This window comes from Melanostigma gelatinosum, assembly GCF_949748355.1.
Source record: "Melanostigma gelatinosum genome assembly, chromosome: 13".
Lineage (NCBI taxonomy): Eukaryota > Metazoa > Chordata > Actinopteri > Perciformes > Zoarcidae > Melanostigma > Melanostigma gelatinosum.
In genome coordinates, this window is record NC_136646.1 from 25,460,479 (window position 1) to 25,481,580 (window position 21,102).

The 21,102-nt window shown below is 39.8% G+C and overlaps 1 protein-coding gene across 8 annotated transcripts in view; it reads left to right on the forward strand.

Annotated features, from left to right (window-relative positions):
• The first annotated feature begins 1,618 nt into the window (after positions 1-1,618).
• LOC306786923 (CASK interacting protein 2) overlaps positions 1,619-21,102 on the forward strand; it is a 61,975-nt gene continuing 42,491 nt past the window's right edge. For 7 of the 8 annotated variants that reach the window (XM_079281859.1, XM_079281861.1, XM_079281862.1 and 4 more), the window contains exons 1-3: positions 1,619-1,881; positions 3,925-4,210; positions 20,162-20,213. In XM_079281859.1, the coding sequence (XP_079137985.1) occupies positions 4,117-4,210; positions 20,162-20,213 (146 nt within the window). In that variant the 5' untranslated portion in view covers positions 1,619-1,881; positions 3,925-4,116. Of the gene's footprint in view, positions 1,882-3,654; positions 4,211-20,161; positions 20,214-21,102 lie in introns of those variants that run through there. The other variant, XM_079281860.1, reaches the window with a different exon arrangement.

Below are 21,102 nucleotides of genomic sequence, written 5' to 3' on the forward strand. Positions count from 1 at the left end.
ATTCTATATATTACTTAGTTCATTAATGGACGTATTGATTCTATATATTACTTAGTTCATTAATGGACATATTGATTCTATATATTACTTAGTTCATTAATGGACATATTGATTCTATATATTACTTAGTTCATTAATGGACATATTGATTCTATATATTACTTAGTTCATTAATGGAGATATTGATTCTATATATTACTTAGTTCATTAATGGACATATTGATTCTATATATTACTTAGTTCATTAATGGACGTATTGATTCTATATATTACTTAGTTCATTAATGGACATATTGATTCTATATATTACTTAGTTCATTAATGGATGTATTGATTCTATATATTACTTAGTTCATTAATGGACGTATTGATTCTATATATTACTTAGTTCATTAATGGACATATTGATTCTATATATTACTTAGTTCATTGATGGACATATTGATTCTATATATTACTTAGTTCATTAATGGACGTATTGATTCTATATATTACTTAGTTCATTAATGGACATATTGATTCTATATATTACTTAGTTCATTAATGGACGTATTGATTCTATATATTACTTAGTTCATTAATGGACATATTGATTCTATATATTACTTAGTTCATTAATGGAGATATTGATTCTATATATTACTTAGTTCATTAATGGACATATTGATTCTATATATTACTTAGTTCATTAATGGACATATTGATTCTATATATTACTTAGTTCATTAATGGACATATTGATTCTATATATTACTTAGTTCATTAATGGACATATTGATTCTATATATTACTTAGTTCATTAATGGAGATATTGATTCTATATATTACTTAGTTCATTAATGGACATATTGATTCTATATATTACTTAGTTCATTAATGGAGATATTGATTCTATATATTACTTAGTTCATTAATGGACATATTGATTCTATATATTACTTAGTTCATTAATGGACATATTGATTCTATATATTACTTAGTTCATTAATGGACATATTGATTCTATATATTACTTAGTTCATTGATGGACATATTGATTCTATATATTACTTAGTTCATTAATGGACGTATTGATTCTATATATTACTTAGTTCATTAATGGACATATTGATTCTATATATTACTTAGTTCATTAATGGACATATTGATTCTATATATTACTTAGTTCATTAATGGACGTATTGATTCTATATATTACTTAGTTCATTAATGGACTTATTGATTCTATATATTACGTAGTTCATTCATGGACTTATTGATTCTATATGTTACTTAGTTTGATGAGACAGTATCTCATTATAGTGACGTAGTATCATACTAAGTCATTGCGATGAGATAGTATCTCATTATAGTGACGTAGTATCATACTAAGTCATTGCGATGAGATAGTATCTCATTATAGTGACGTAGTATCATACTAAGTCATTACGATGAGATAGTATCTCATTTTAATGACTTACAGGATCTTTATGTTTTCCTCAGTGGCAGCAATGGGCTTCCAAAGCTATCGCGTTTGTCGGGGTTTTATTTTGAAAGTCCGGGCCGGATGTTCTGTGTGTCGTGGTGTGTAACTTGACACCGTGTCCACGTTCTGGAGAACAGCGGACAGAATGTGGCATTCAGGGAGCGGAGGGAAAACCAGGAGGAGCGTCATCGTGCAAAAGTAGTAAAACCTCTAAAAGGCACATTTATACATGAACTCCGCGCGTGGATTAAACTTTAATCTGAAGTCAACATTCCTGGATTATTAAACTGGATTTGTTTTTTACTGGAATATCAACACAAGGAATAAAGTTTCTTTCCTTCAAACTGCCGCCGTGGTCCGCGAGGAATCCGGTGTGGAAAGTTTCTGCCGTACATTCACAAAACAGAAGAAACAAGGTAACGTGGTCCGGTTCACGTGAGATTAAATACATGTTGGTACAGTTATGGATCCGTTGAAACGGTTCTTACGGAACTGGTTCAATCAGCGGCGGTCGTCAGGTCTGTTTACATCCAGACTCCGGACCTCATCTGACCCTGTTTTCCGGGTCCTTCACTCCACATATCTGCTGTCTGAGCACTTGATCTGAATATTAATACATAAACTATTGTAGTCTTCAGACAATAAACACTTTTGCTGTGTCCTCGGAAACAAATGTCCAGTTCGGCGGACTCCAGCACCATCAGTGAGCTCGTGAGCTCAGACGCTCTTCAGGTTATAATCGGGTCCCGGACGACCCCCCCCCCCCCCATTGTGCGTCATTGTGATGAAAGGCGTCCAGTGAAGGTTCAGCGGTGATCTTCAGAGTGGAACCTTTAAGTGAATGTTGTGTTTGTGTAGGTCACGAGACAGGAAATAGAAACAGTGACTTTTTAAACGAGCTCTGGTTTAATATCACAGAGAAAGTCTCATATGAAGACAGAACTGTTCCAACTTATTATCATCAAGTGTACACACACAAAACAGCAACACGTTACCTTCGATATATAAATGTACATACACATATATATACACATATATACATACATGTATGTATATATATACACATATATACATACATGTATGTATATATGTATATATACATACATGTATGTATGTATGTATAGATATATATATATACATACATGTATGTATATATATATATATATATATGTATATATATAGATATATATATATATATATATCTATATATATACATATATAAATATATATACACATATATACATACATGTATGTATATATATGTATATATATAGATATATATACATACATGTATGTATATATATCTATATATATAGATATATATATATATAGATACATGTATGTATATATATATATACATACATGTATGTATATATATATATACATACATGTATGTATACATATATACATACATGTATGTATATATAATATATATACATACATGTATATATATCTATATATATATAGATATATATATATATCTATATATATATATATATATATATATATATATATATATATATATCTATATATATATATATATATATATATATATATATATATATATATATATATATATATAGATATATATATATCTAGTCCTGCTCTAGTCCTGTTCTAGTCCTCTAGTCCTGCTCTAGTCCTCCTCTAGTCCTGTTCTAGTCCTCTAGTCCTGCTCTAGTCCTCCTCTAGTCCTGCTCTAGTCCTCCTCTAGTCTTGCTCTAGTCTTGCTCTAGTCCTGCTCTAGTCTTGCTCTAGTCCTGCTCTAGTCCTCCTCTAGTCTTGCTCTAGTCTTGCTCTAGTCCTGCTCTAGTCCTGATCTAGTCCTCCTCTAGTCCTGCTCTAGTCCTCTAGTCTAGAGGAGGACTAGAACAGGACTAGAGGACTAGAGCAGGACTAGGGTCAGCCACACAGGGACGGGAACCCGGCGGTTCATCTCCTCTGGTTTAAATGAATCAGTGGAGTTTGGTCAAACTGTCGTCTGCTGTTTTATAGCAACTCTGTTTAAAAAGATGAAATATGTGAGTGTAGTTTGGTGACATCCTGGTCCTGAGGCTCTGGATCAGTGTTGACCCAGCAGAGTGATGATCTGTTTATGTTTGAAGGTTTGTTGAGCTGTAATTAAAGCTCACAGGAGCTTTAACACTCACCTGTGACATCTGTGTGTGTGTGTGTGTGTGTGTGTGTGTGTGTGTGTCACATTTTCTTTAGAGGATCACAGATCTGATCTCGTTTACGTCTCAAGTTAAAGCTGATTAGACTCGATGAGGATTTAGGAGCGATCAGGATCCGATAAGTGGATGCAGGACTGGATTTTGTTTCATAAGATGCTCCTGAACCCAGATCCTGCATGCATGTTGAAGCATCCGGTTCATCCTGTTACAGGAATCTCTGCTGGTCTCAGTCCTCTCACACACCTCCAGAGACCAACTAATCTGGTTTTCTCCTTTCTTTTTCAGTCCTGAACCACATCAAACCACATCGAACCACATCGACTCCTCTGACAGGAAATAATATCACGAGGACTCAAACTAGGAGTCTGGTTCTGGTTTCCTGGCGGTCTGCTAGATTCCAGAACGAGCTCAGCATGAGGGTCTGAGGAGGATTTAAAGAAGGCTGGTTCAAACCCCAGGAGGTAGGAGGGAGGAAGCATGGGGAAGGAGCAGGACCTGCTGCAGGCGGCGAAGACCGGAGACCTGATGTCCACTCAGAAGCTGCTGTCCAAACTCAAAGCCAACAGGAACAGTGAGTACACTCGCACCTCATGCTTTTATTCTGAAATATGGCCGATAACCAAGGGGGGGGGGGTCTCCCTGGCTCCAGTCCAGGGGTCACCTGTGGTCTTCAGGTGGACGCGTGTGGACGGCGGTCTGTTCATTTTGTTATTGTTGATGCCGCGTTCATTTCCTGATTGCTTTTCATTGGATGGTGCTACAACTGATTGACACATGAAGTGGCTGAGATATCCTGTTGGTTGCTGTGAGCTTCAGAAGGACTCTGGTGGATTCATGAACACCTGGTTCAACACAGTCCAGTGTGATTAGTGGCCCCCTATGATGGTCCCTCTAATGGTCCTTCTAATGGTCCTTCTGATGGTCCCTCTAATGGTCCTTCTAATGGTCCTTCTAATGGTCCTTCTGATGGTCCCTCTAATGGTCCTTCTAATGGTCCCTCTAATGGTCCTTCTGATGGTCCCTCTAATGGTCCTTCTAATGGTCCTTCTAATGGTCCCTCTAATGGTCCTTCTGATGGTCCTTCTAATGGTCCCTCTAATGGTCCCTCTAATGGTCCTTCTGATGGTCCTTCTAATGGTCCTTCTGATGGTCCCTCTAATGGTCCCTCTAATGGTCCTTCTGATGGTCCTTCTAATGGTCCCTCTAATGGTCCTTCTGATGGTCCTTCTAATGGTCCCTCTAATGGTCCTTCTAATGGTCCCTCTAATGGTCCTTCTAATGGTCCCTCTAATGGTCCTTCTAATGGTCCTTCTAATGGTCCCTCTAATGGTCCTTCTGATGGTCCTTCTAATGGTCCCTCTAATGGTCCTTCTAATGGTCCCTCTAATGGTCCTTCTAATGGTCCTTCTAATGGTCCCTCTAATGGTCCTTCTGATGGTCCTTCTAATGGTCCCTCTAATGGTCCTTCTGATGGTCCTTCTAATGGTCCCTCTAATGGTCCTTCTAATGGTCCTTCTAATGGTCCCTCTAATGGTCCTTCTGATGGTCCTTCTAATGGTCCCTCTAATGGTCCTTCTAATGGTCCTTCTAATGGTCCCTCTAATGGTCCTTCTGATGGTCCTTCTAATGGTCCCTCTAATGGTCCTTCTGATGGTCCTTCTAATGGTCCCTCTAATGGTCCTTCTGATGGTCCTTCTAATGGTCCCTCTAATGGTCCTTCTAATGGTCCTTCTAATGGTCCCTCTAATGGTCCTTCTGATGGTCCTTCTAATGGTCCCTCTAATGGTCCTTCTAATGGTCCCTCTAATGGTCCTTCTGATGGTCCTTCTAATGGTCCCTCTAATGGTCCTTCTGATGGTCCTTCTAATGGTCCCTCTAATGGTCCTTCTGATGGTCCCTCTAATGGTCCCTCTAATGGTTCTTCTGATGGTCCTTCTAATGGTCCCTCTAATGGTCCTTCTGATGGTCCTTCTAATGGTCCCTCTAATGGTCCCTCTAATGGTCCTTCTGATGGTCCTTCTAATGGTCCCTCTAATGGTCCTTCTGATGGTCCTTCTAATGGTCCCTCTAATGGTCCTTCTGATGGTCCTTCTAATGGTCCCTATGATGGTCCCTCTAATGGTCCTTCTGATGGTCCTTCTAATGGTCCCTCTAATGGTCCTTCTGATGGTCCTTCTAATGGTCCCTCTAATGGTCCCTCTAATGGTCCTTCTGATGGTCCTTCTAATGGTCCCTCTAATGGTCCTTCTGATGGTCCTTCTAATGGTCCCTATGATGGTCCCTCTAATGGTCCTTCTGATGGTCCTTCTAATGGTCCCTCTAATGGTCCTTCTGATGGTCCCTCTAATGGTCCCTCTAATGGTCCTTCTGATGGTCCTTCTAATGGTCCCTCTAATGGTCCTTCTGATGGTCCTTCTAATGGTCCCTCTAATGGTCCTTCTAATGGTCCTTCTGATGGTCCCTCTAATGGTCCCTCTAATGGTCCCTCTAATGGTCCTTCTAATGGTCCTTCTAATGGTCCCTCTAATGGTCCTTCTGATGGTCCTTCTAATGGTCCCTCTAATGGTCCTTCTGATGGTCCTTCTAATGGTCCCTCTAATGGTCCCTATGATGGTCCCTCTAATGGTCCTTCTAATGGTCCTTCTAATGGTCCCTCTAATGGTCCCTCTAATGGTCCCTCTAATGGTCCTTCTAATGGTCCTTCTAATGGTCCCTCTAATGGTCCTTCTGATGGTCCTTCTAATGGTCCTTCTAATGGTCCTTCTAATGGTCCCTCTAATGGTCCTTCTGATGGTCCTTCTAATGGTCCCTATGATGGTCCCTCTAATTGTCCTTCTAATGGTCCCTCTAATGGTCCCTATGATGGTCTCTAAATTTAGGGACATTTCGTCTCTAAAGTTCGGGACATATCGTCTCTATATTTCGGGACATTTCCGGTGATTTTTAGAGGACATGTCCTCCTGACATCTGCTGCTTCACTATCTTCTGTCACTGAATCACAAGGAGCTCCCAGATGGTGTCCCACCAGGATTAACAGGAATTATAGCGTGGGGGGGGTATATGGGGAGGGCCGGGCCCAGTCGGGGGGGGGTGGGGGGACCAACGTGGATCGAGTGGTCCAGATGTTGACCCTCAACGGGTCCCGAGGACCAGAACCAAAATATTGTGCATTTAAAAGGACATGATTTAGACCAATGAAAGCCTGGAACATGTCCGTCTGTCCCCTCCAACCAAAGACTCTTTTATTTGTATTATTATTGACCCGGTGGAGCCTCATAAACATGTCCACCTGCTGTGTTCATGTCAGGCCAAACAAAAAGAAGAGGGGGGGGGGGCTCATGTTTATTCATGAGTTGGGTTTATACTCAGCCAATCATCTCCCACAGAATCCACCAGCCTCTCTGCACAACTCCTCTTTTATATTGAAGGATTTTACTCTTATTTTTAAATCTCTAAATTCATACCAGAACTGTGGAATTTAAATTTCAAAATAAAATCAGAGAGAGACCTCATGTTTACACCGCAACACGTTTTTCATATATTTGATTTTACATTTTTTAATAAGTATCAATAGAACTTCAGCTATGAAATGTGTAATCAGACGTGAACATAGAATTAAATAGTATATCCGATCCTGTTATATTATAATATGTCATGTCATATCATATTATATTGTATGAATCTAAAAACACAGGACATGATGTGTGTCTGGTGAGCGCTTCCATGAAATGAACCTTGCTTTGAGTGCTTGACGATCCACCAGTGGGGGTTTTCCGGCTTGTGTACCGCGGTCCGGGTTAGGTTGTAGAGTTTTGGGACAGTTGGGCCCAGAACACATGGTCAGTAATGTTCCCTTGTGTCATTGGATGTTTCGGCCTCTCAACACGAGACGCTCTCTATGCCGCGCCCAACTGTCTCAACATTGAGAGCGGTAGACGCCTGCATGGTGAACGGGTGGGTTATGCTGACAGTTGGACCGGCTGCTTCTTCCAGCCGCCTCTGAGATGCCTCGATGGTCTGCGCAGCGCCTGACGTGGCTTCCCAGCTCCTTCAACAGTCTGATGGTCGAAGAAGCCACAAGTCCTCTGCATCCCACTTCCACCGGACAGTTTTCAGTCTTCTGCTGCATAGCTCTGCATAGACAGCTTCTGACGTTCATAGGCCTCTTCAAGCACGTTCTCCCACGGGACCGTGAGCTCTATGAGGTACAGTCTTCAGACCAGAGGTTGGTGGAAGCAATCTCTGGAGGAAAGATCAATTAAATAACTCTGTTTGTTCAGTCAATCAGCTGCTTCCTCCTGATGCCGTTTACCTGTCGACTCCACCGCCGGTGTGTTGAATGTTTAACTGGTCCTCTAAAGAGATGTCTGAGGGGGGACACTGTGTGGTGGGACTGAGGGGCCCCTCAGGACCCCTGGCTGTCCGGGGGCCAGTCATCCAGGAGGAGGAGGTCTTACTTAGATTTATTTTAAATCAACTTGTTAAGATCTCAGAGAAAGTTAAACTCTGACCAACATTTCCTCAAACAGAGTGAGGAGTCGCTGTTTTACCACAATCACGCACATGAGCTGGTCTGACTCAGTTTGACTCGTCTTGACTCATTTTGATTCGTGTTGACTCGTCTTGACTCGTCTTGATTAGTTTTGACTCGTCTTGATTCGTCTTGATTCGTCTTGATTCGTCTTGACTCGTCTTGATTCGTCTTGATTAGTTTTGACTCGTCTTGATTAGTTTTGACTCGTCTTGATTCGTCTTGATTCGTCTTGATTCGTCTTGACTCGTCTTGACTCGTCTTGATTTGTCTTCACTCGTCTTGATTCGTTTTGACTCGTCTTGATTCGTCTTGACTCGTCTTGACTCGTCTTGATTAGTTTTGACTCGTCTTGACTCGTCTTGATTCGTCTTGATTAGTTTTGACTCGTCTTGACTCATTTTGATTAGTCTTGATTCGTTTTGACTCGTCTTGATTAGTCTTGACTCGTCTTGACTCGTCTTGATTAGTTTTGACTCGTCTTGATTCGTCTTGACTCGTCTTGACTCGTCTTGATTAGTTTTGACTCGTCTTGATTCATCTTGATTCGACTTAATTAGTTTTGACTCGTCTTGATTCGTCTTGACTCGTCTTGATTCGTCTTGACTCGTCTTGATTCGTTTTGACTCGTCTTGATTCGTCTTGATTCGTCTTGATTAGTTTTGACTCGTCTTGATTCGTCTTGATTAGTTTTGACTCGTCTTGATTCGTCTTGACTCGTCTTGATTCGTCTTGACTCGTCTTGATTAGTTTTGACTCGTCTTGATTCGTCTTGATTCGTCTTGATTCGTTTTGACTCGTCTTGATTCGTCTTGATTCGTCTTGACTCGTCTTGATTAGTTTTGACTCGTCTTGATTCGTCTTGATTAGTTTTGACTCGTCTTGATTCATCTTGATTCGACTTTATTAGTTTTGACTCGTCTTGATTCGTCTTGACTCGTCTTGACTTGTCTTGATTCGTCTTTACTCATCTTGACTTGTCTTGATTCGTCTTTACTCATCTTGATTCGTCTTGATTCGTTTTGACTCGTCTTGATTCGTCTTGACTCGTCTTGATTCGTCTTGACTCGTCTTGATTCGTCTTGACTCGTCTTGATTCGTCTTGACTCGTCTTGATTAGTTTTGACTCGTCTTGATTCGTCTTGACTCGTCTTGATTCGTCTTGACTCGTCTTGATTAGTTTTGACTCGTCTTGATTCGTCTTGATTAGTTTTGACTCGTCTTGATTCATCTTGATTCGACTTTATTAGTTTTGACTCGTCTTGATTCGTCTTGACTCGTCTTGACTTGTCTTGATTCGTCTTGACTCATCTTGATTCGTCTTGACTCATCTTGATTCGTCTTGATTCGTTTTGACTCATCTTGACTTGTCTTGACTCAGTTTGACTCAGTTTGACTCAGTTTGACTCAGTTTGACCCGTCCGATCAGCCTATCTCAATGAGCCTCTCCATTACAACATGGCTACCTGCTAGAAGGTGTTTTGTAACCGCGGCCTGTGATTGGTGGTCAAAGGAACGACTGTAAAACGGTGATTAATGCATTTCACTTCCTCCCTGCTGTTTTAGTCGTTTTTATTGAAGAATAGCCGCCAACAAAGCTAACAGAGCTCTGCTAATTCTGTGCTCTGCATTTGATTGGACCGCTAAAAGGTGAGCGAGAGTCAAACATTTGAAAACGTCTCACAGAAGAGAAGAGACGGATTGTTTCAACATGTGTTGAATATTTAAAGAGAGATAAATGAACAATTACAAAAAACAGTTTTTATTTCAGTGGGAAACATTCTGAGTCCGAATCAATGATCGTTGGTCGTCTGCTGACCTTCTGCTGAACTGATGGTCGTCTTATTTCTTCTTCTTATTTATCGCATAAACACCTTCATCTCCTCCTGTGATTATAATGAGACGGTCTCTTCCAGAAGAAGAAGCCTCAGAGCGACTCCTCACTTCTTATAGAAGCTTTGAAAAGAAAACAAGACAAATAGAAATCTAGTTTGAGGCTACGTCCTGTGTGTATATGTTGTGTACTGTGTGTGTGTACTGTGTGTATATGTTGTGTACTGTGTGTGTGTACTGTGTGTATATGTTGTGTACTGTGTGTATATGTTGTGTACTGTGTGTATATGTTGTGTACTGTGTGTATATGTTGTGTACTGTGTGTATATGTTGTGTACTGTGTGTATATGTTGTGTACTGTGTGTGTGTCCTGTGTGTATATGTTGTGTACTGTGTGTGTGTACTGTGTGTATATGTTGTGTCCTGTGTGTATATGTTGTGTACTGTGTGTATATGTTGTGTACTGTGTGTATATGTTGTGTACTGTGTGTGTGTCCTGTGTGTATATGTTGTGTCCTGTGTGCAGCAGAGTAATGGCTGCTGGTGCTTTTCTTTATTCTCTCCGTTATGTAACAGCACTCAGCTCTCCTGCTTTCTTATTTTTCATCACGTGACTCGGCGGTGACTTTTATTTTGAAGTACACTGAACACATCTCTGCAGACTGTAAACACCTGAGATGTTTATGTTTCCATCTCTTGTACTGTTTAACACAGAGACGTTTATCATTTAGAAATGTTCATTTGGGCTCAAAGAAAAGTAAGTTTCCTTCTTTGTAAACTCTCTAGATGTTTAGAAAGATTTGTATTTGTGAAAATGAATTGATGTCTTTCATACTTTTCTAACATATTGTGAGAATGTTAACAAACCTTTTTGTCGTGAGCACTGTGTTCTTATTTAATGTGCTTTTATTATGAAGTTTAGTTTTCATGAAGCAATAAAGACTCCTGAACCATCGATATCAAATTATTCTTTTTTTGTGGATCCGCTCAAACAAAGAAGTTGTTTTGACCAATATTGAATTGAAATGGTACTTTGACAGCGAACAGTCTCACTGAGAGCTTCAGATTTACAAACCTGCTCCTCATTGTGAGCCCCATAAAACCAGCAGCGCATTACCCAGAATCCTCCTCTGCGCTGAGAGTCCAGTGTTTTTGAAGAACAGTTTTCACCACCGAGCACGAGAGGAATTCAGAGAGCTTTAATTTAGGTCAGAACTGTGGCGAAGAAAACTCTCGAGGACTCCTCTTCTTCAGTGTGTGTGTGTGTGTGTGTGTGTGTGTGTGTGTGTGTGTGTGTGTGTGTGTGTGTGTGTGTGTGTGTGTGTGTGTGTGTGTGTGTGTGTGTGTGTGTGTGTGTGTGTGTGTGTGTGTGTGTGTGTGTGTGTGTGTGTGTGTGTGTGTGTGTGTGTGTGCCAGCCATTGTCCTGCAGCAGCAGTCTGTTTGAATGGAGGCGGTGATGTCATGGTGTTGGTATGTGTCCACCTTCGATACCCCCCCCCCCTCTGAGACAGGAATCTGACTCCAGACCAGTGGCGGCTGGTGGAACATGTTCTAGGGCCGTCCTATCAATTTCAGCAAACATCCCAGTATGATTTAATGCAACACACTCTCCTCCTGTTGGTTAGCCTTTAGCGGTGCTGCTAACGTTACTAGCTCTCCTCCTGTTGCTTGAAACACTGATTGGTTGTTTACAATGAAACATGATCAGAGACTAGAAACACATGTTCTACTGAGTCAGTAACACTTTATTTACACTCTGATGGTTGACGTTAAACTTTATTTACACTCTGATGGTTAACGTTAAACTTTATTTACACTCTGATGGTTGACGTTAAACTTTATTTACACTCTGATGGTTAACGTTAAACTTTATTTACACTCTGATGGTTAACGTTAAACTTTATTTACACTCTGATGGTTGACGTTAAACTTTATTTACACTCTGATGGTTAACGTTAAACTTTATTCACACTCTGATGGTTGACGTTAAACTTTATTCACACTCTGATGGTTGACGTTAAACTTTATTCACACTCTGATGGTTGACGTTAAACTTTATTCACACTCTGATGGTTAACGTTAAACTTTATTCACACTCTGATGGTTAACGTTAAACTTTATTCACACTCTGATGGTTAACGTTAAACTTTATTTACACTCTGATGGTTAACGTTAAACTTTATTCACACTCTGATGGTTAACGTTAAACTTTATTTACACTCTGATGGTTAACGTTAAACTTTATTTACACTCTGATGGTTAACGTTAAACTTTATTCACACTCTGATGGTTGACGTTAAACTTTATTTACACTCTGATGGTTAACGTTAAACTTTATTTACACTCTGATGGTTAACGTTAAACTTTATTCACACTCTGATGGTTAACGTTAAACTTTATTTACACTCTGATGGTTAACGTTAAACTTTATTCACACTCTGATGGTTAACGTTAAACTTTATTCACACTCTGATGGTTGACGTCAAACTTTATTTACACTCTGATGGTTGACGTTAAACTTTATTTACACTCTGATGGTTAACGTTAAACTTTATTTACACTCTGATGGTTGACGTTAAACTTTATTCACACTCTGATGGTTGACGTTAAACTTTATTCACACTCTGATGGTTGACGTTAAACTTTATTTACACTCTGATGGTTAACGTTAAACTTTATTCACACTCTGATGGTTGACGTTAAACTTTATTCACACTCTGATGGTTGACGTTAAACTTTATTCACACTCTGATGGTTAACGTCAAACTTTATTTACACTCTGATGGTTAACGTCAAACTTTATTTACACTCTGATGGTTAACGTTAAACTTTATTCACACTCTGATGGTTAACGTTAAACTTTATTTACACTCTGATGGTTGACGTTAAACTTTATTTACACTCTGATGGTTGACGTTAAACTTTATTTACACTCTGATGGTTAACGTTAAACTTTATTTACACTCTGATGGTTAACGTTAAACTTTATTTACACTCTGATGGTTAACGTTAAACTTTATTCACACTCTGATGGTTCACGTTAAACTTTATTCACACTCTGATGGTTAACGTTAAAACTTTATTCACACTCTGATGGTTAACGTTAAAACTTTATTTACACTCTGATGGTTAACGTTAAAACTTTATTTACACTCTGATGGTTAACGTTAAACTTTATTCACACTCTGATGGTTGACGTTAAACTTTATTCACACTCTGATGGTTAACGTTAAACTTTATTCACACTCTGATGGTTAACGTTAAAACTTTATTTACACTCTGATGGTTAACGTTAAACTTTATTCACACTCTGATGGTTGACGTTAAACTTTATTCACACTCTGATGGTTAACGTTAAACTTTATTCACACTCTGATGGTTAACGTTAAACTTTATTCACACTCTGATGGTTGACGTTAAACTTTATTCACACTCTGATGGTTAACGTTAAACTTTATTCACACTCTGATGGTTAATGGTAAACTGGTTGTGAAGAACCTGGATCCTGTTTCATGTAAACATCTGATCGAGTTTCTGTCTTTGTTGCTTCAGAACATTGAAATCTAGACTTCAGAAACCTGCATGATCTCTCTTCTTGTTCTGTTCAAAGTTGATTTATTGGTCAACTTTGTGACAATAAGTGATTTTATTTTCTGTTTTCTTTGTCCAGAAGTCGACTAAATGGTCGTTTGGAATTGACTTAGATTTCTTTCATCGATTCGTTAATTTTTATGCTTTTTTTTCATGCTGAATGAAACTCATGAGCTGATCACAAGATTTAAAGTTCTGTGTAATTCTTTGTGGAAAAACTCAGTTTTATAGATCTGTGGATTAAATCAACTCAATAAAGAAATATGTTGATGTACATTTATTTTATAAATGTATTTATATATATTTTTATATATATTTATATATTTATATATACAAGTTTAATACACAGTATATACAGTGTATAATATAATATATATATATATATATATATATACACATGTCTCTGTGTTCAGTCTACAGACAGCAGGTCTCTGTGTTTAGTCTACAGACAGCAGGTCTCTGTGTTTAGTCTACAGACAGCAGGTCTCTGTGTTTAGTCTACAGACAGCAGGTCTCTGTGTTTAGTCTACAGACAGCAGGTCTCTGTGTTTAGTCTACTGACAGCAGGTCTCTGTGTTTAGTCTACAGACAGCAGGTCTCTGTGTTTAGTCTACAGACAGCAGGTCTCTGTGTTTAGTCTACAGACAGCAGGTCTCTGTGTTTAGTCTACAGACAGCAGGTCTCTGTGTTTAGTCTACAGACAGCAGGTCTCTGTGTTTAGTCTACAGACAGCAGGTCTCTGTGTTTAGTCTACTGACAGCAGGTCTCTGTGTTTAGTCTACAGACAGCAGGTCTCTGTGTTTAGTCTACAGACAGCAGGTCTCTGTGTTTAGTCTACAGACAGCAGGTCTCTGTGTTTAGTCTACAGACAGCAGGTCTCTGTGTTTAGTATACAGACAGCAGGTCTCTGTGTTTAGTCTACAGACAGCAGGTCTCTGTGTTCAGTCTACAGACAGCAGGTCTCTGTGTTACTATCTCATTGTAGTGACTTACAGATCTTTATTTTTTCCTCACAGTGGTGGAAAATGGCTTCCATATATTAGTGCTGTAAGGCAAGTTTATTTGTACTGCACATTTCAACAACAAGGTAATTCAAAGTGCTTCACATGAAACCATTAAAAGCATGAAGGCAAAAGTAAAGGAGATTTAAAACATACATTGAAACAATAATCGATGTCTCCCTGAGACATTGCGCTGCACGCAATCAACCACACACTGCCGCCATTCTGCAATTACTCGCACACGAACCACGTCTGGAAGAGATCTCTGCCGATCTGCGTTTCATAGTGTACGCCTTGCACGAACTCGGTCCCGGAGGAAATGGCGATATATTGTGCAGCTCTTTTAAAACCATTAAAAGCATCAAAACATAAGGCAAAAGAAAAGGAGATTTAACAGCAATTAAGAACAGTGTAAGAAATAAAATGCAGTTGTAAAATGCAGAAATGCAGGAAATTGATTAATATATTAATTGAATGTGGTTAAATTAAAGGCAGCAGCAAACAGAAAAGTCTTCAATCTTGATTTAAAGGAGCTGAGGGTCTCAGCAGACCTGCAGCTTTCTGTGACTTTGTTCCAGATATGTGGAGCAGAACAACTGAACGCTGCTTCTCCATGTTTAGTTCTGACTCTGGGAACAGAAAGTAGACCGGTCCCAGACGACCTGAGGGGTCGGGATGGTTCGTAAGGCAGCAGCAGATCAGAGGTGTATTTTGGCCCTAAACCATTCAGTGCTTTGTAAACCAACAGCAGGATTTTAAAGTCAATTCTTTGTTGGACAGGAAGCCAGTGCAAAGACATCAGAACTGGAGTGATGTGATCCACCCTCCTGGTCTTAGTGAGGACTCGAGCTGCAGCGTTCTGACGGACTGTATTAACCTGGTTACTGTAGAATCACGCTCTTCCTCTTCAGGACTCAGTGAACCGTGAACTCAGACACTAAACACACATTTCTATCATTCAGTGGGACTGAGACTTCCAGTTATTGATGGTCAGACAGGTTTCCATGAAGTCGTGACTGTGTTTGATATTCAGAAGCCTTCACTGACTACGGACTCAGTGACCGTGGTGTTATAATGATGATGATTCGAACACAGCGGAGAACCAGCTCCTCCCGGTGACTGGGAGTCAGAGAGGTTTATTCTTCCTCCATCACAGAGAGAGACGAGGATGAACTCGCTGCATTCATCCCAATGAGGCGGCTGCAGGAGCCACATGAACACCACTAACGTCATGAATCAACTGTCACAACCGTGTTTTAAACACATAAAACATTTATTGTGTGAAATAGTTCTGACATGACGGGGAGAATTCTGTTGAATTAGTTTCTCTCAAACTTTTTCTGTGAAGAGTTGTGAAATCATAATATATTATAATTCATATATTCATAATGAAGGAGCTCGTACGTGTCTTCTCACCACACCTGAAGTCATTAGAGGAGATGTATCTGTAAACTCTTATCTCACATTCAAGGAACTGATTTATTATCATATGAGAGCTGTAAAGAAACAAGTCAAGTATTAAATATACATCATCAAACCTATGGCCCAAATCAGATCAGCACAACAAATCAAAGGGAGCAAATACAACGTTTAAAGATCTCTGACACTGATTATTGATCATTGATGATCCATATTATCAGATACAGATCTCTTTGATGTTTGATTATATCAGCAACAAGAATCCAGAATATTTATATTTATGAAACTGCTCTGAAGTCAGTAAATCATCAAAAATACTAAACGTTGTACTTTTACTTTGTTATAATAATTTATAGTGTATTTTTCTTCATTAAAACACACAATTCAAATGATATTGAAATAATAGATTGTATTTGTATTGTCATTATTATGTTTAATGAAGTATAATAATGTGTTTAGAGCTTGTGTTATGAACATCATAATTCATCTCCAATATCTATTTTATATTCATGTGAAAACATCTCCTTCAAACTACTGGATTTATTTTAGTTCATCACCAGAACTACATTTTACAGAAGACATGTGAACACATCACGATAACGTTATAATGTACCTTCAGCCAGAACTCGATCAGAGATCAGAGACTGGAACACATGTTCTACTGCGTCAGTAACACATGTTCTACTGCGTCAGTAACACATGTTCTACTGCGTCAGTAACACATGTTCTACTGCGTCAGTAACACATGTTCTACTGCGTCAGTAACACATGTTCTACTGCGTCAGTAACACATGTTCTACTGCGTCAGTAACACATGTTCTACTGCGTCAGTAACACATGTTCTACTGCGTCAGTAACACATGTTCTACTGCGTCAGTAACACATGTTCTACTGCGTCAGTAACACATGTTCTACTGCGTCAGTAACACATGTTCTACTCCGTCAGTAACACATGTTCTACTCCGTCAGTAACACATGTTCTACTGCATCAGTAACACATGTTCTACTCCGTCAGTAACACATGTTCTACTGCGTCAGTAACACATGTTCTACTGCGTCAGTAACATGTTCTACTGCGTCAGTAACACATGTTCTACTGCGCCAGTAACACATGTTCTCCTGCGTCAGTAACACATGTTCTACACATGTTCTACTCCGTCAGTAACACATGTTCTACTGCGTCAGTAACACATGTTCTACTGCGTCAGTAACACATGTTCTACTGCGTCAGTAACACATGTTCTACTGCGTCAGTAACACATGTTCTACTGCGTCAGTAACACATGTTCTACTCCGTCAGTAACACATGTTCTACTCCGTCAGTAACACATGTTCTACTCCGTCAGTAACACATGTTCTACTGCATCAGTAACACATGTTCTACTCCGTCAGTAACACATGTTCTACTGCGTCAGTAACACATGTTCTACTGCGTCAGTAACATGTTCTACTGCGTCAGTAACACATGTTCTACACATGTTCTACTGCGTCAGTAACACATGTTCTACTCCGTCAGTAACACATGTTCTACTGCGTCAGTAACACATGTTCTACACATGTTCTACTGCGTCAGTAACACATGTTCGACTGCGTCAGTAACACATGTTCTCCTGCGTCAGTAACACATGTTCTACACATGTTCTACTGCGTCAGTAACACATGTTCTACACATGTTCTACTGCGTCAGTAACACATGTTCTACTGCATCAGTAACACATGTTCTACACTGTTCTACTGCGTCAGTAACACATGTTCTCCTGCGCCAGTAACATGTTCTACACATGTTCTACTGCGCCAGTAACACATGTTCTCCTGCGTCAGTAACACATGTTCTACACATGTTCTACTGCGTCAGTAACACATGTTCTACTCCGTCAGTAACACATGTTCTACTGCGTCAGTAACACATGTTCTACACATGTTCTACTGCGTCAGTAACACATGTTCTCCTGCGTCAGTAACACATGTTCTACACATGTTCTACTGCGTCAGTAACACATGTTCTACTGCGTCAGTAACACATGTTCTCCTGCGTCAGTAACACATGTTCTACACATGTTCTACTGCGTCAGTAACACATGTTCTACTGCATCAGTAACACATGTTCTACACTGTTCTACTGCGTCAGTAACACATGTTCTCCTGCGCCAGTAACATGTTCTACACATGTTCTACTGCGCCAGTAACACATGTTCTCCTGCGTCAGTAACACATGTTCTACACATGTTCTACTGCGTCAGTAACACATGTTCTCCTGCGTCAGTAACACATGTTCTACACTGTTCTACTGCGTCAGTAACACATGTTCTACTGCATCAGTAACACATGTTCTACACTGTTCTACTGCGTCAGTAACACATGTTCTACTGCGTCAGTAATACATGTTCTACACTGTTCTACTGCGTCAGTAACACATGTTCTACTCCGTCAGTAACACATGTTCTACTCCGTCAGTAACACATGTTCTACTGCGTCAGTAACACATGTTCTACTGCGTCAGTAACACATGTTCTACTGCGTCAGTCACACATGTTCAACTGCGTCAGTAACACATGTTCTCCTGCGTCAGTAACACATGTTCTACACATGTTCTACTGCGTCAGTAACACATGTTCTACACTGTTCTACTGCGTCAGTAACACATGTTCTACTGCGTCAGTAACACATGTTCTACACTGTTCTACTGCATCAGTAACACATGTTCTACTGCGTCAGTAATACATGTTCTACACTATTCTACTGCGTCAGTAACACATGTTCTACTCCGTCAGTAACACATGTTCTACTCCGTCAGTAACACATATTCCACTGTGTCAGTAACACATGTTCTACTGCGTCAGTAACACATGTTCTACACTGTTCTACTGCGTCAGTAACACATGTTCTACTGCGTCAGTAATACATGTTCTACACTGTACTACTGCGTCAGTAACACATGTTCTACTCTGTCAGTAACACATGTTCTACTGCGTCAGTAACACATGTTCAACTGCGTCAGTAATACATGTTCTACACATGTTCTACTGCGTCAGTAACATATGTTCTACTGCGTCAGTAACACATGTTCTACACTGTTCTACTGCGTCAGTAACACATGTTCTACTCCGTCAGTAACACATGTTCTACTCCGTCAGTAACACATGTTCCACTGTGTCAGTATCACATGTTCTACTGTGTCAGTAACACATGTTCTACTGCATCAGTAACACATGTTCTACACTGTTCTACTGCGTCAGTAACACATGTTCTACTCCGTCAGTAACACATGTTCTACTGCGTCAGTAACACATGTTCTACTGCGTCAGTAACACATGTTCTACACTGTTCTACTGCGTCAGTAACACATGTTCTACTGCGTCAGTAATACATGTTCTACACTGTTCTACTGCATCAGTAACACATGTTCTACTCTGTCAGTAACACATGTTCTACTGCGTCAGTAACACATGTTCAACTGCGTCAGTAATACATGTTCTACACATGTTCTACTGCGTCAGTAACATATGTTCTACTGCGTCAGTAACACATGTTCTACACTGTTCTACTGCGTCAGTAACACATGTTCTACTGCATCAGTAACACATGTTCTACACTGTTCTACTGCATCAGTAACACATGTTCTACACTGTTCTACTGCGTCAGTAACACATGTTCTACTGCGTCAGTAATACATGTTCTACTGTGTCAGTAACACATGTTCTACACTGTTCTACTGCATCAGTAACACATGTTCTACTGCGTCAGTAACATGTTCTACTGCGTCAGTAACACATGTTCTACTGCGTCAGTAACACATGTTCTACTGCGTCAGTAACACATGTTCTACACTGTTCTACTGCGTCAGTAACACATGTTCTACACTGTTCTACTGCGTCAGTAACACATGTTCTACACTGTTCTACTGCGTCAGTAACACATGTTCTACACTGTTCTACTGCATCAGTAACACATGTTCTACACTGTTCTACTGTGTCAGTAACACATGTTCTACACTGTTCTACTGTGTCAGTAACACATGTTCTACACTGTTCTACTGCGTCAATAACAAATGTTCTACACTGTTCTACTGCATCAGTAACACATGACCTACACTGTTCTACTGCGTGTTGGAGGAGACAGTAAGTTTGTTGTTGTGTTTTATTTCAGAGCTTCTGGGTTCCACCAAGAGACTGAACGTGAACTACCAGGACTCAGACGGGTGAGTGATGACGTCACATGTTGTCCCGTCTATAGATGATGTCACGAAATTTGGTTCAGACCGGAACACCAAAATGTGGATTCATCCGCTGCTGAAAATAGTCCCAAACAAAGTCAATATTTCCTTTTGTTTGTTTGATAAAAACGACAATCAATCACTGATGAAACTGTATATTTGACGTAAGAACCAATGAGACTCAGACAGAAAGTTACTGTAAGAACATAAAATAAAAGTGTTTTATTACAAGAAGCCTCACAGGAACATTTCCAGAAAAAAACAATCAGTAAAAGTAGTTTTATGTATATTTTATATTCCTGTCTGAGTTCAGCTCATCAGTCAGTGATTTAAAGTTCCTGCTGATGAATCTCAGAGTTGGACTCCTTTGTTTGGCCCCTCGGGAGGGGGGGGGGGGGCAGAGGTCAGGGGTCCGGAGTGTTTACAAAGAGCCTCGATGACTTATTGCAGAGCTGATATCTGAGGAACGAGTTCACAGAGCTGCAGGAGTCTCAGAGGTTCATTCGTACTTTTATATACAACGTGCATCCAGGAAACAACCTCAGAGCTTCATGTGTTAAAGCTGCATTCTCTCTAGTGGCCACCAGGGGGCGACTCCTCTGGTTGTATAGAAGTCTATAGAAAATGACTCTACTTCTCTCTTGATTTATTCCCTCAGTAAACATTGTAAACATGAGTTTATGTCTCAATCTCTAGTTTCAAGTCTTCTTCAATACAGCATGATGTTCATTTAGTACATTATGCTCCATTTAGAGTCACACAGACCATAAGGTTGTCACGAGGACATATTTATCTGTGTAAAATGTGTGTGTGCATGCACCTGAACACAACACCCATAACACACTTGACTTCCCACAATCCTTCAGTGTTTAGC